We start from the raw sequence: 14,877 nt of genomic DNA, 5'->3' as shown, positions 1-14,877 counted from the left end.
TATGAAATGCCTGATTTTCTTGGTGAGAAGGCTCACTTTCACAGGCATCTCATATGCAGATTGGCAATTGAGATGGGAAAGCACAATGTTGGAGGTGATGGGTGAAGGAGAAGAAATAATTTCAGGAGGGATAACACCATGTGGAGCTGGAGGAACACAGCAGGCCAGGTAACATCAGAGGAGCAGGAAAGCTGACCTTCCAGGTGGGACCCTTCTTCAGGAATGCATTTTTGAAGAAAGGTCCCGACCCAAAATGTCAACTTTCCTGCTCATCTGATGCTGCCTGGCCTGCTGTGTTCCTCCAGCTCCCCGCTGTGTTATCACTGACTCCAGCATCTGCAGCTCTTGCTATCTCTGGTGAATTTTTGGAGGGATCCTTTCATGTTGTCCCGGCCCCTTCAAATCAGTGCTAAAATGTTTCTGGGTGTATTTCTGAGCAGCCTACTGTTGTTTCCTTGAAGGAGACTGATTCCAATCCTCTATAATAAAAACAGAAAGATACCAGAGAAACTTAGGTTGGCAGCAAGGGGAGAGAGAAGCAGTGTTAACATTTTGGGTCCAATATAACTGCTCTTTGATAGAATGGCTGAGTTTTAGCGGCATTGTGCTCTTATTTCAGCTCTCCAGGATCTGCATTTTCCATTCATTTCAGGAAAGACTCTATAACTGTGGATGTTGGAAATGAGAAGCAAAATCAGAAAAAACTCAGTCGGTCTGGCAACATCTCTGGTGAGAAGGCAGAGTTAATGTTTTGGGTCCCTTCTCCAGTGACCTATTCTGCTTTCGCTCCATAGATGCTGACATATATGCTGAGTTTTTCCAGCAATTTCTGTTTTTGTTTCTATGTTGACAAAGTCATGGCAAAAGCAAGGGGACACATTCTGATTGCATAATATGGCTGTGGCTGCTGTCAACGTAGTGGACTGTATATTATTTATTAGTTGCTTCTACTCTTGGAAAGCCTTGCACATTTCTCCCAACCCTCCACCCCCACCTATCCCAACACCATGGTACCACAACCTGTGAAGAGTGTGGTGATCACATGGTAGCAGGCTGTTAACTGTTAGTTGTTCAAGCTGACATTGCTGGCAACACTAGATCACTTTGGCATACCAGAAATAGACTGATGAGGTGCAAGGTGGAACTATGAGCATTGAGGCTCAAGCTAAGAGTTTCCTGACCAGTAGCAAATTAACAAAAAGGGCTGCAGCATATTTCTCAGCCTCTTCTTAATCAGCGTTCAGTTAGAAGACATGTATTTGCTGAAGCATTCTATTGTTGGTGACCATGTATCAAGCTGTCTAGGGGCTAATCTCTAGAATTAACCCCTTCCATCTCTTTGTTTCCTTGCATCACTTTGTACTTGCAAACACTCCTTATATATTAGCTTTGGTCATCTGACCAAATAGTTCATGATAGATATACCAGATTGCTTCTGGGAGCTGCTTTGGGATAGTTTGTTAATGTGAATGTGCTGTAATAAATATCAGTTATTGTTTCCTTGATGCTTTCTTTGAGCTTTAAGATAATTGCCTGTTCTACATTTTGCCTGTCAATAAAGCTGTTCCAGCGAATGTTCATTATGCCACTGTGCTGCCTTGTAATCAATCTTCTGTTGACTGTTATGATGCTTCAGTGTTAAGTTGAATGAGATATTATGGGAGGGCAACTGCACTGTAAATGCAGGACATCTCAAGGCTTGCCTTTTGTGCTTTAAGTCACCAAGGCTACAATTTCCCTTTTTTTGTGTACCACATAATACCTCACAGAAGAGTTGTTGTTCCTCATGGTCGTCATCAGAGCAGTATACAAGTGGAAATGTGAGAGTGGGAGAGTGGTGGAGCACTAACACCGTGTTTTAAAAAGTGTTCACATCTGCAGACAGCACAACAATATTTTATCTACATTGGGCATTCCCATTGGTGAGGAGACTGTATCATGAGCATCCAACACAGGATGCCTGGTTGGAAAAAGCACAAGCATATTTTGTTTTAAAATCTCACCTGCATTGAGTATTAGATGTCTTCAATGCTGTGGAAGACACTGAATGCTTAGCTACTGGAGCTGCTGAGGTCACACAGATGGCTATGTAGTTGGAAGGTTAAAAGTGCTTGAATGTGAACTCAAGTGCAGAAAACTGAAATGGTCTTGGATATATCAATCCTGATGGAGGAGAATTCGGGAGACAGAGCCACCTTTGAAAGAGAAAGTAGGAGAAAACAATTGAATTCTTGCAGCTTTTGGGGTGGATTATGATCACTGAAGTAGTTGTGGGAATTTTGGAGTTTGTATTAATTGTCTTTGGACTGAATATGCCCAAAGATGGAGAAAAAAAATCTGAAAACGGAAAAATCCAATCTTGGAGAAAAGCCATGTAAAGGGAAAGGCAGAGTGGAAATTTGAAGCAAATTTCATGAAATTCCCCACAAAAGATTACTTCAGGAAGGTGCAGCTTTACAGTCATCCAAGGAATTATCAAGGAAGGGGATCTGAGTTGAAGTGGAACAAACAATATCTAACAGAAAAATAATGGGTAGAGCTAGTCCCCAAGTGCCTCCTTTTTTCAGATGATGTGGAAGATTTGTTGAAGTGCTCTGTCCCTTTGTCTTTTTTTTGCAGACCACACACTTTTAATGACTGAAAGAGACTGATTTCTGCATGGGCACATTGGATAATTTTTTTCGAGATACCTTTGATTGGATGCATGTAGATTTTCTGAGTAATAGCATTTATTTTGACAGACAGGAATAGTTGCTTAAGAAGTTAAGTGAGGCTGATAAGTGTGCTAGTGTTTGAAGACTAATTGGGAAAATGTATTTTACTTGATAACCTAATCAATAACTGTTAATGCGCTCATCAAGTGCAGGTTGTACATTGGTTAGCTATGCCTTATTCTTTAATGAATTTTGTAATATTAATGCAGTAAGCTAAAAATACACACAGTCGACACCTGAGAAAAAGATTGGTTAATATGTTATGTGGGACGTAACATGAGAATTGATAATGTCACAAGCAGGTAAGTAGAAGTAAAATGCTGCATGTGTGAGAAATCTAAAATTAAAATAGGTGGAAATGGAAGCACTCAGGAAACCTGGTCACCAGATAAAGAGAGCAACAGAACTAACATTTTGAGTTGAATATAACTCTACCTCAAAACATTAACAAAGATAAAACTGTGTGTAAAGGATAAAATACTCCTCCAGAATGTAACCTGCATGTAAGTTGTGAGGTAACTACTTTGGTGCTGGGGTTTTGGCTCTAATTTTATGGAGAGAAGAAATTTCAATCCATATTCCTAAACATTATTGAATATGGTGCATAGGATGACAGATGGTTGGCAATGCATTTACAAGGAGGTAATGTAGTCGAGCTTTATTGATAACATCATAAACTGCGAGAATGAAGCAGAACCCTGAGATTGAAATGTTCCTTGAACCTCATAGATATCTATTTAACAATATAGTTTACTTTAAATTGGAAACCTTTTACAGTAAAATAATTTTTGCTGTGTGCACACATTTAAATATTTTGAAATTTGAAGAAAAGTTTTTAATGTTTTTATCTTAGATTAATTCAACAAAAGTATTTAATGAAAATGTGCTAAAGCTGACGAGTTCTACGAGATGTACCTTTTGCTAGTAGTTCTTAACATTTTCTGAAGAAGGGTCCAGACCCGAAACGTCAGCTTTTCTGCTCCTCTGATGCTGCTTGGCCTGCCGTGTTCATCCAGCTCTACACCTTGTTATCTCAGATTCTCCAGCATCGGCAGTTACCACTATTTCTTAATATGTGATGTTTTTGAAAGTCTAATTTTCAAAATTGTGACAGGGAAAGTTCTCTGAGCACTGCTAAGTAGAAGTGAAGGGGAACCATGGACCAGTTGGTGTTGGACCAACCCGCAGCATTCTTCTGTCAAGCAAGCAAGGAGCAGTGAGCAACACACTCATCATCATTAAAGTGATCTCTCCAATTTATTTATCTGGCTGTAAGCAAATCAATTCATTGATAGGGGCACATGATGAGGCCAACATTTAATACTCATATCTAGTTGCCTTCTTAAACATTTATAAATACGCAATGTTCAGAAAGAAGTTCTCGGATTTTGACACAACAGCAGTGAATAAATGCCAATATAGTTCCAAGTTAGGATGGTGTATGACTTGAAGGGAAATTTCAGTCGGTGATGCTCCCATATACCTGCTTCCATTGGCCTTCTAGATGTTAGAGATTGTCAGTTTGGAAGTTGCTGTCGCATGGTAAGTTATACAGTACATCTTGTAGATGGTACCCCCCACTGCCACTGTGAGTCAGTGGAGGAAGGAATGAGTGTTGAAGTGTTAGGTGGTGTACCAGTCAAACAGTGCGCATGTTCCGGATGGTGACGACTTTCTTGTGTGCCCTTGGAGCTGCACTCATGCAACTGGGGAGTTTTCTCCATTTTCTGACTTATGCTTGTAAATGGTGGTTCGGCTTTGGGAAACATGAGGTGAGTTAATTTGCTGCAGAATTCCAAGCATCTGACCTATGTTTGTAGCCACAGTAATCATCTGGCTAATCTATTTCAGATTCTGCTCAACAGTAACTCTAAACTTTAGATATTGGGGGATTCATCGATGGAACTGGCATTCAATATCAAATGGTGATGGTTAGATTCTCTCTTGTTGGAGATGATCATTTCCTGGCACTTGTGTAGTGCAAATAGTACTTCATACTTATCACCCCAAGCCTGAATGTTGTCAAGTCAAAGAAACATTGAAAAAAGATGCAGCAGTGGGCTATTCAGATCTTTGAACTTGCTCCACCTTTAAATGTGATCATGGTTGATCATCCAACTCAGTACCCTGTTACCACCTTCTCCCCAAACCCTTTAACCCTTTAATCCTAGGAACTATATCTAACTCTTCTTTTAAACATTCAGTGTTTTGGCCTCAACTGCTTTTCATGGACAAGAATTTCACAGGTCTACCACACTGTGTGAATAAATTTGTTCTGAACTCAGATCTAAATGCCTCAACTTATATCCTTAGACTGTGATCCCTGTTTCTGAATCCCTGGTCATTGGGTAGATACTACAGTTATCCTGTCTTGTTCTATCAGAATTTGACTACTCTAGGAGATCGCCCTCATTTTTCTAAAGTTTAGTAAGTAAAGTCCTAACCATCCCAGTCTCTCTTTTATGGCAGTCCTGCCATCCCAAGAATTAGCCTGGTAAACATTTTTTGCACTCCTATGTAGCCAGAACATCTTGCTTCAGATAAAGGGATCAAAGCTGCACATAATACTCCAAGTGTGGTGTCACCAAGGCTGTGTACAATTGCAGCAGGACATCCCAGCTCCAGTATATGAGTACTTTCGCTAGGAAGGCTTACAAACCTCTTGCCTTCTTCACCGCCTGCTGCACCCGCATGCTTACTTTCAGCAGATGGTGTAATAGGGCACCCAGATCTCATTGCACCTCTCCTTTCCCAATCTATCATCCTTCAGATAATATTCTGTTTCTGCTACCAAAGTGAATAACCTTAACTTTATCCACATCACACTTCATCTGCCTTGCATTTGCCCACTCATTCAACTTGTCCAAATCCGAAACAACTCTGCAGGTTTGCAGCTAGTAAACGGTAGAGTGTTACAGGGATTGGTGTTGGAGCTATAGTTATTTACCATATGTATCAATGACTTATGGATGGGGAATGTGAATGTATGATTGTAAGTTTTGTGGACAATAAAAATAGGCTGTAGGGTGAGTAGTGATGATGAACATTTTGCAAAGGAATAGAAACAGGTTAAGACAGTGGGCAAAAACGAGGCATATTGAATATAATGTGGGAAAGTGTAAGATTATGCACTTGGGCAGGAATAATAGAAGGGCTGAATATTACTTAAATAGAGAAATATTTCTGAATGCTACAGCACAGAGGGATTTGGTGTTCTTGTGCACAAATGACAAAAAATCTGGCAGACAGGTCCAAGAGGTAATAAGGAAGGCAATTGGAATGTTGGTCCTTATTTCAAAGGGAATCAAGTATAAAAAAAAAGGCATTGTCTAGATCCTCCTTAACAAGATAGACAACTCCAACCAGAATGTTTTAAATTAATTTGACCAGGTGTCCCATAGCACCAAAATGGTCAAATCACGACGAGCACACATAAGTGCAAATGTAAAACATTCCCAAGCTTATTAGGAAACAAGTTACAATAACTATTACCACAAAACAGGACCAATTCTAATCCTATTCGGCCCCTTAATCTCACAATAGTTATCAAGTCTGTTATAGGTTTGTGCAGTCACTCTCTAACTCTCTGTGTCAGTGGGACTGCAAAGCTGCTTTCTCTCTGTCTGGATGGTCAGCAGGCCTTTGGCCATGCTGGTCTCATTGGAAGGCCGAAGAGGGTCTGAGAGGGCGGTCTGCAGGTGAACTCTGTTTTTATACCTTTTTAGACGGTTTTCTGCAGCTTTCTATAGTTCCATCCAATCAGGGAGACTCACTTAATACTTCAGCATGTTGTCAATCATTTGGATAGCTTACCTCTTTTTTTGTATAGCAGACCAAGTGCCTTTCTGCCTGGGCCCTTCTTTTTTAGATGGATAAATTGTTGGGCATATAAATGTGCAGGAGAACTGTTGGAGACAAACAGCAAGCCTGGCAGCATCTGGAGGAAAGGAGAAGTGAACATTTCGGGGATTACCCTTCTTCAGGACTTCATAATTATTGCTTTTTACATATGCTGATGTCATTAGGACCTAGCTACCGTGTTTGTACACTACCTGGTGTGTGGATTTTGTGACTTCAGAGTTTTATTTGACCAATGTACCCAGCATCCCTTGCTGTTTGGCAGAGTTAGCAATCAATCTGTGTTTTAGCAGTGCGGAGGCTGCTAAAAAGGCATCTTGCTAAAACCATTCAAGCCATGCGTCACAGCACAGTTAGAATACTGATAACAGCTTTTGGTCCCTTATTTATTACATTCCAGGGAGGGCTCCCTGGGCTGACACCAAGTATGAAGGAACTGTCAAACACAGAGAGGTTCAGTAAGTTGGTCCTTTATTCATTGAAGTTTAGCAGAATGAAAGGCGACTTTATTGAAACATACAAGATCTTTACGGAATTAGACTGGGTAGACACAGAGATGTTATTTTCCCCTTGTGGAAAACTCTAGGATTAGAGGCCATAAATTCAGAATAAGGAGCTGCGCATTTAAGATAGAGGTGAGGCAGAATTTTGTCTCGCTGGAGAAATGAATTTATGGATTTCTTTACCTGTTGACGCTGGGCCATTTAGGTATATTGAAGGCTGAGATAGACATTTTTTAGACAGTCGGGGAATTATGGGTTACCGGGTAAAGGCAGGAAAGTGGAGTTAAGGATTATCAAATCAGTCATGATCTCATTCAGTGGTGATGCAGCTGAGCTGAATGGTCCACTTCTGCTCTTTGGGCATAAAGCCAAGTATCTAGTGAGGTAGTATTTCTCCTGGTTACTTCCTATGTCATTGTTAATTCTGCCTCAATACCAAGGCTTGGATGGCAGTGTTTGATGTGGGAAATTCAGAGCATGTGAGTAAGGTAATTTCCAAATTCCTTAGCAGATTCATTTGTCTTTTATGGCATGACATGTCCAGGTTAACTGTTGTGGATTACTTCAGCAGGGTCAAGTTTGAATCAGTCAGAATGTGTCACCAAATCAGAATTCATTTGGGGAGGGAATTTCAATTCAACTTCAGATAAACTAGCAATTTGAATTAAGCATCAAGCGACCTGCATATTTTCGATCAGTATTTCCTATGCAGTTCGGTCTGAATTAGCAGGTGACTCATGTTAAGAAATTTTAAGTTAATTAAAACAGACCAGTATGGTATTTTTAAATCCTGGACCTTAAGGGTTACTGGGCTTACAACTATGCAGCACTTGAAAATAGATTAAATTTATGACAGAGGACCTGCAACTATATTGAGTTTGTGACATGCAACATGCAATATTGGAAATTTATGTTTGACAGTGAAAAATTCCCCATCTTGCATGTATTAAACATTCTTAGAGACAAGTGCCAGGATAGAAAATTTGTTATTAGCAAAAGGGATAACAAATTGTATGGAACCCACTCATTTAAATGTTTGAATTGCACACTAAATGGCTTAATGTCAATTTGTTCATTACAGAGTATATAAAATATTTTATTTTTGTGACAGTGTAACTTCTTTTGTCTTATGTCATAAACTCATTGGACATCTTAATGCTATTTGTGTCTTATTTAACAATTCCTCTCCCTTCTCTAATTTCTTGCTTTAAATAAATTGCCTTCTTGCTAAGGTTTTCTTCTGTGCTCTGGTTCCACTTTGCGCCCAGTCTCAGATGGTCTTGCTGTAGAATCTGCAGGCTAATGAGTAGTGATGCTATTACAAACAAATCCCATCTTGTACTCACTAGATATGTTCACTCATAGCGATATACCAGTGAATGCTGAGTAGCAATAAATGAACTGCAACTCTTGCTAAGCTTTCAAACTCAGGGCACTGACTGCTGATGTGCTACCCTGTGTCTCTGCAGCTAAGACTGACAGACTTAGCACAAACTAAGGTGTGACCTTGGGCCCTTTCCACATTGTCAGTAAACTTCATTCATGAAGGCTCGGTCTCCATACTTCTCCACAGGAATGAACTATTTTTCCCAGACTGCCATTTGAAAATTTTATTCCTGAAGGTGATTAATTTAAGCAAGTTAAATCTAATGCAGTTGAATGTTCAGAAATTAATAACTTGCCAAGGAGTTGTTTTTTTCTTAAGTCTGCTGTGATAAAACTTTTATGCGTGCAAGAATAATGTTCAATGTCATCTGCAATAATTGACAACAGAGACATGTTCGCTTTCCACTTCCTTCCTAACAGTTTTAGATCCATTTCAAGTACCAATGAAGCATACAAATAAAGATGTCAACCAGATTATTATTGTTTACCCTCTGTAGAGTGTGAATAAATTATGCAAAAGACAGACCACTACCTGGCAAAAACAAATTCAGTGGTCTGCCACTCTGTATGAAAAGCAGATGTGTTGTTCAGCAGTGTTTATTTCCACACCTGTCGTAAAATATTGCACGCTCATTTTTAAGGAATTTTTTGGTACACCATTCTTAAGAATTACTTCAGGAAAGAAAAAGGCACTTTTATCAAACAAAGGCTGCCACATTGCAGAGGTTTTAATTTGTAAGTATTGTAGAATGCAAAATGTAATATTAGTGACAAATGCCTTACATTTAACTTTATAAATGTTGATTCTGTTTGCGCGATATCAGCTTTGCTTGGGCAATATCAGTTGAAGGTCAAGTGAGCTGTAACAGCTAACTTTGTGTAAATATAAGATTGTAAAGGTTTATAGATTATTAAAATAGGATCCAGTAAATGAAGAAATAGTGGTCAGAGATAATGGGAACTGCAGATGCTGGAGAATCCAAGATAACAAAGTGTGAAGCTGGATGAACACAGCAGGCCAAGCTCCTGAGATGCTGCTTGGCCTACTGTGTTCTTCCAGCTTCACACTTTGTTATCTTAAATGAGGAAATAGAAGTGGTTTTACTATGGCTCAAGTTCTTTTCATATTCTTGCTAAAGTTGTTCACTGCTTCTAAAAATCTTGTTTGTTTGTTTTTTTTATTTTCCCAGTGGTTTTTGGACAGTTTGCACATTTTCAGACAGCACTCAATGATGTCGTGGAGCTGTTTGATGGACACAGCCAGCAAGCCAGGCTTCTCGGTTCACTTTCAGGATCACACTCCGGTAACTTGTTAACTTCTCAAATGAGTTCACCAGAACGTGATAAGCAGATGAAGACTGGCACAGTGTTTTCTGAGGTGCAGGTACAGGCTGGCACAGTGAATTCTGATTGCAGGTATAGACTTGCAGTGAATTCTGATTGTAATTCAAGCTAGCACATTGATTTCTGATTGCAGTGTGCATTCTTGTGAAACAGTTGAACATGGGATAGTATCTCTCATATTTTGTAATATTTTTCACATGAACCACAAAACAAAGTCTTTCAGCCGCCTGTTTAAGCCTGATATTGGCACAGGCCAGGAGAGCATTTTCACTGCCTGTTCTCTCAGCGCAAAATGATATGTGATGTAGAAGATACTGAACAGAACAGAAAGATGCAATTAGTGCTGTGTTAGCACCACATTGTAGAAAATATGCAAACCGATGGAAACTTGATGTAATGAAAGTGAAGAGAATGTTTTGTTTTCTCCATATTCAACAATCCTTTAAAAAATATAGAAATAGTGAGATTCAAGCATTTAATTCCCAGGAATGGTATAATGTTAATAAGTACATTTGTTAAGTGAAATGCTTTCTCCTGTCTTTCATGTGTTTCTACATTGTCTTAGGAGGGAAGTTGTTATGGCAACTGTAACTTTTGAATTTGTTTGGTGCGGTTCCAGCTTCGAGACAGCTTCCAACTTTGAGACAGCTGATACAAAACAACATTGTGTCCACTCATTGAAGGAAACTAGAACAAATATTATGTCAGACATCAGTTTTCTCTTATTTGAATAGGGAGAAAAACATCTAATAGCTGAAATTTAACATACAATATCAAGCATTCTGTGAAATGACTAGATTATGCACCAGGTGAATTTATCCTTCTTCTGTTTCCCAAAGAGTCCATACAATGTGGTAACAGGTCCTTTGGCCCAACAAGTCCACACTCACTCTTAGAACATCCCACCCAGACCCACCCTCCTATAACCTACCTCAGCTCCACATCCCTGAACATTATAGGCAATTTAGCATGGCCAATCCACCTAACCTGCACATCTTTGGACTGTGGGAGGAAACCAGAGCACCCAGAGGAAACCCAAACAGACATGGGGAGAATGTGCAAACTCCACACAGACAATTCCCCAAGAGTGGAATTAAACCCCAGTCCCTGGTGCTGTGAGGCAGCAGTGCCAACCACTGAGCCACTGTGCCACCCCTAATTTTCTCTGCTGTGGAATCCTGAGGCCAAGCAACCTGCAAGTAGAAGAGTGGACAGGAGTGAAAAATGTTCTGCATTGTAGGCCAACATAATGTTCCTTTGAAATGATTGTCCCTTTAATCCCCTCTCCTCTCCATGGTTTCGGTTATCGTTTTACCAAACATTTGCAAATGACATGCAAAACTCCACGACATGGACATTGACCCTGTCTGTTACTACATCACAACAGTTACACATCCAACAGTAACAAAACTAACCAAGGTTATATATTACATGATTTTACCAGTACTTAATAAAATTTTCACTGTTTTCAATAAAAGTATATTGTATTGAACTGTGAAGAAACATGCTTATCTCATGATTAACATGCTTTTCACTTTGTTATCACTTCCATTAATTTTTTTTAACTGCCCTCAACTTTTGCCCCTTCCTGTTGATAGGAGCCACAGTCACTGATCGACCTGTGGTATCTTGTGGCATTCTTTGGTTGGGAACTGCAACAGGGAGTGAACTGTAACAAATTGAACTCTTACAGCACCCTCACCCAGGGTGCTATGCACTGGATAACAAAGTGTGGAGCTGGATGAACACAGCAGGCCAAACAGCATCTCAGGAGCACAAAAGCTGAGGTTTCGGGCCTAGACCCTTCATCAGTCTGATGAAGGGTCTAGGCCCGAAACGTCAGCTTTTGTGCTCCTGAGATGCTGTTTGGCCTGCTGTGTTCATCCAGCTCCACACTTTGTTATTTTGGATTCTCTAGCATCTGCAGTCCCCATTATCACTGCTATGCACTGGACATTGTTTGCCATTGTGTTAAATACTTAACATCCAGAATCTTAATTTCTCATGCAAGTTAATTTTGCATTTTTGATGTGACAGGTATAAAACAGTTTCTGATAACTTATTGCCTTGGTGAAACAAACTGTGTTTATGAAGATAGTGGGAACTGCCAATGCTGGAGTGGTGTTTACGAAGTCCTGGTATAACCCTAAATAAAAGGTCAGCCCTGTGCTATGGCTGCAAGAACAGGAGACTGTGAGACAAACATTCACTGTTCAAGGTTGAAAAAATGCTGCACCAAGGAATTCAGTGAACAAATAGATGAAAATTTTCTCTTGTGTGTATATTCAAAAGTTATTCACTTTTATGGTTGAACCAAGTAGGTTACGGTCCAGTGACAGACTTTTTTTTGTGAAAAACAAAACTTCATGGCTTTGTTTGTTTATTGTGTAATGTAACTATGCCCTATAGTCTCAACTTGATATTTTCCATCTTTAGGAGAGACCCTGCCTCTGGCCACATCAAACCAGATATTACTCAGGTTCAGCGCTAAGAGTGGAGCATCATCCAGGGGTTTCCACTTTGTTTATCAAGGTAATGGATTCAGACTGACTGGTTTCCTCAGAAGGCTTCAAATGAGCCTTAGATAATACAGCAAGAGCTTAAAAAGGAAGCTTACGTCTCTAACAACAATTTCATTTTGGTTCAACAAATCTAAAAAAATTGCACCTTGTTAGAAGCTCCATCTAAACTCATGAGCAGTATGCGTGTGTCTCCATCCACATGATTTTTTTATTTTCAAAATGTTCATCACTTGCCATGGTATCTCTGGAGTGGGACATTTGGGCAGCAAAAAATTGTAAAGTGCGTTTCTTGAAGGGATAGACTGTCAAAAAAAATTCTATCACCTCTCCATGTGCCCTTTTCGAAAGAACTTTCTATCATCTTTGTGAGGTTGTGATACAACCTGTGCCTTTTAATTTCATATCTAGTCTTTACACAACTGATACCAAAATAAGTAGTGCAGTACGCTGGTGCCCAGAATAGACAACCTTTTGCAATTAATAGAAAATTAATTTCATAATTTAAGCAACAAAAAGGTTAATGAAAGATAGTTGGCCATGAAGCCTGTGTATAATTTTGGGAATGGAATAAATGAATTTGTCTTTTGCTTGAACAATTTTATCTCAGATGAATCCTGTGATACTCAGTTTGTGCCCAAAACTGAATAGTTACTGAATGTTCGGGGAAATGACCAAATGTGATCTAAAATGGTGAAGCAGGCCAGAGGAGGTGAATAGCCTGTTCCTGTGTTCCTACTTTAAAAACAGTAATGCACATACAAACATGACATAGCTCAACATTGTAATTTGTAAAAATAAATTGTGGTGTTGAGCCTGGGGTTTGATCAATGAAAGCAGTCTGCAACCTTAAATTTGATGTGGATCCATGAAATGTTTTGTTTTGTTTTTAAGGCTGAAAATCAATCCAAATCTAATTCTGCTGAGCCAGATTTTGGTCTTAAGTCATATTTTTATTCCACCACAGCTTCCCAGGCTGGTTACAGAATGTCGAAATTCAGTTTTTGGTTTGATCGAGAAAAATATTGATGGGAATACATTGGCCATTGGCATGGGGAAATAACGGGAATTTTAACTGAGGCAAAGTGAGCAGGTCTTGTAAATGGTTAAAAAGGGCTTAAAATGGCAACAAGTTGAGAAATTGGCTGCAGCGCACCAACATCTGCACTTAAATTCAACGTGGGGAGTTCTATGCAAGAAGCTCCCTCGGGAAGATTGCCAATTCAATTCCCACCCAAACTTCCCCCCGCCCTCCCCCCCACCTCATTAAAAAAGATTTAATGAGATTTTTAAACTTACCTCTGAGTGCACCAATTTCCTGGGCTTTCTGGAAATCCCTGATGAAAAAAAAACGCGTGAACAGTCAAAATTGAGAAGGCTAAATAAATGGAAGACAAAGAATTGTCAAACTTGGACAAAGTCCACCTCTTAAAGCAACAGTATCGTCACTCAAGGATGTGTTTTATTTTAGGAAGTTGTATTTCAGGCTTTTGTGAGACAATTGGCATTAGGTATCTTTGGCTTAACATAACTCCCCTATAGTAGTGATTCTGAGTAACAGCCTGTTACCGAATTAAAGATAATATTCCCCAGCATTGACTAGGATTCCCTTTGTGTCAAAGGCTTAGATAGGGCAGAATGTTTAGGTATATTCCAAAGGGTTTCTTCAAATAATATGAAGATGGTTGAACGAGAGAATGGGCTGTATTAGATGTTCTATTGGGAATGAACCTGGCCAGTTAATCAGAACATCAATGGGGAAGCATTTTGGGAACAGTGATCATAATTCTGTTGGTTTTAAGACAGTTATGGATAAGGATAAGACTGCCTCTCTGATAAAAGTGCTAAATTGGGGGAAGACTAATTGCAACAGTATTAGGCATGAACTGGAGAAATTAGATTCAATGTGGCTGTTTGAGGGTAAGTCCATATCTGTGGGAGTCTTTTAAAGGCCAGTTGATCAAGATTCAGGACCAGCACATTCCTGTGAGGATGAAACGTCAAGATGAAAAGATTTGAGAACCTTGGTTGACAAGAGTTCTTGAAAGTTTAGTCAAATAAAAAGAAACACATGCAAGGTTCAGGAAACTAAAATCAAATAAAATCCTTGAAGAAGCAGAAAAGAGTCTAAACGAGAAATCAGAAAGAGTAGAAGGAGCCACTAATTGTCCTTGGCAAATAGGATTATGGAGAATCTTAAGGAATTGTGTAAATGTACTAGGACCAAGGGAGTAACTATGGAAAGGATATGTCTACTCAAGAATAAAGGAGGGAATGTACGACTGAAGGTAGAACAAGTGGGTGAGATCCTTAATGGGTACTTCATGTTGTCATTCTCCAAACAGAAGGACATGGATGGTGGTAATATTAGAAAGGGGTAGTTGAAAAGAGGAGAGAGGAGTATGTTGATATTTTGGAGTACGTCAATTTCAAAAAGGAGGTGATGATAAATGCCTTGAAAAACTTCAAGGTAGACGCGTCCACTAGGCTTGTTGGGATCCACCTCAGATTGCTCGGGTTTTGACAGAAATCTTTGCATCCTCTTTAGCCACT

At 39.5% G+C, this 14,877-nt stretch overlaps 1 protein-coding gene across 1 annotated transcript in view; it reads left to right on the top strand.

Moving 5' to 3' along the window:
* Positions 1–14,877, top strand: part of LOC125452488 (CUB and sushi domain-containing protein 1-like) — a 2,230,063-nt gene that overhangs the window by 1,878,751 nt on the left and 336,435 nt on the right. Inside the window, exons 33-34 of the mRNA XM_048530978.2 lie at positions 9,652–9,765; positions 12,242–12,337. Coding sequence (XP_048386935.1) covers positions 9,652–9,765; positions 12,242–12,337 — 210 coding nt within the window. The remainder of the gene's footprint in view (positions 1–9,651; positions 9,766–12,241; positions 12,338–14,877) is intronic.

The sequence above is a fragment of the Stegostoma tigrinum genome, chromosome 4, assembly GCF_030684315.1.
Source record: "Stegostoma tigrinum isolate sSteTig4 chromosome 4, sSteTig4.hap1, whole genome shotgun sequence".
In the NCBI taxonomy this organism is placed as follows: Eukaryota; Metazoa; Chordata; class Chondrichthyes; order Orectolobiformes; family Stegostomatidae; genus Stegostoma; species Stegostoma tigrinum.
This window is presented reverse-complemented; position numbering and strand designations above follow the sequence as displayed.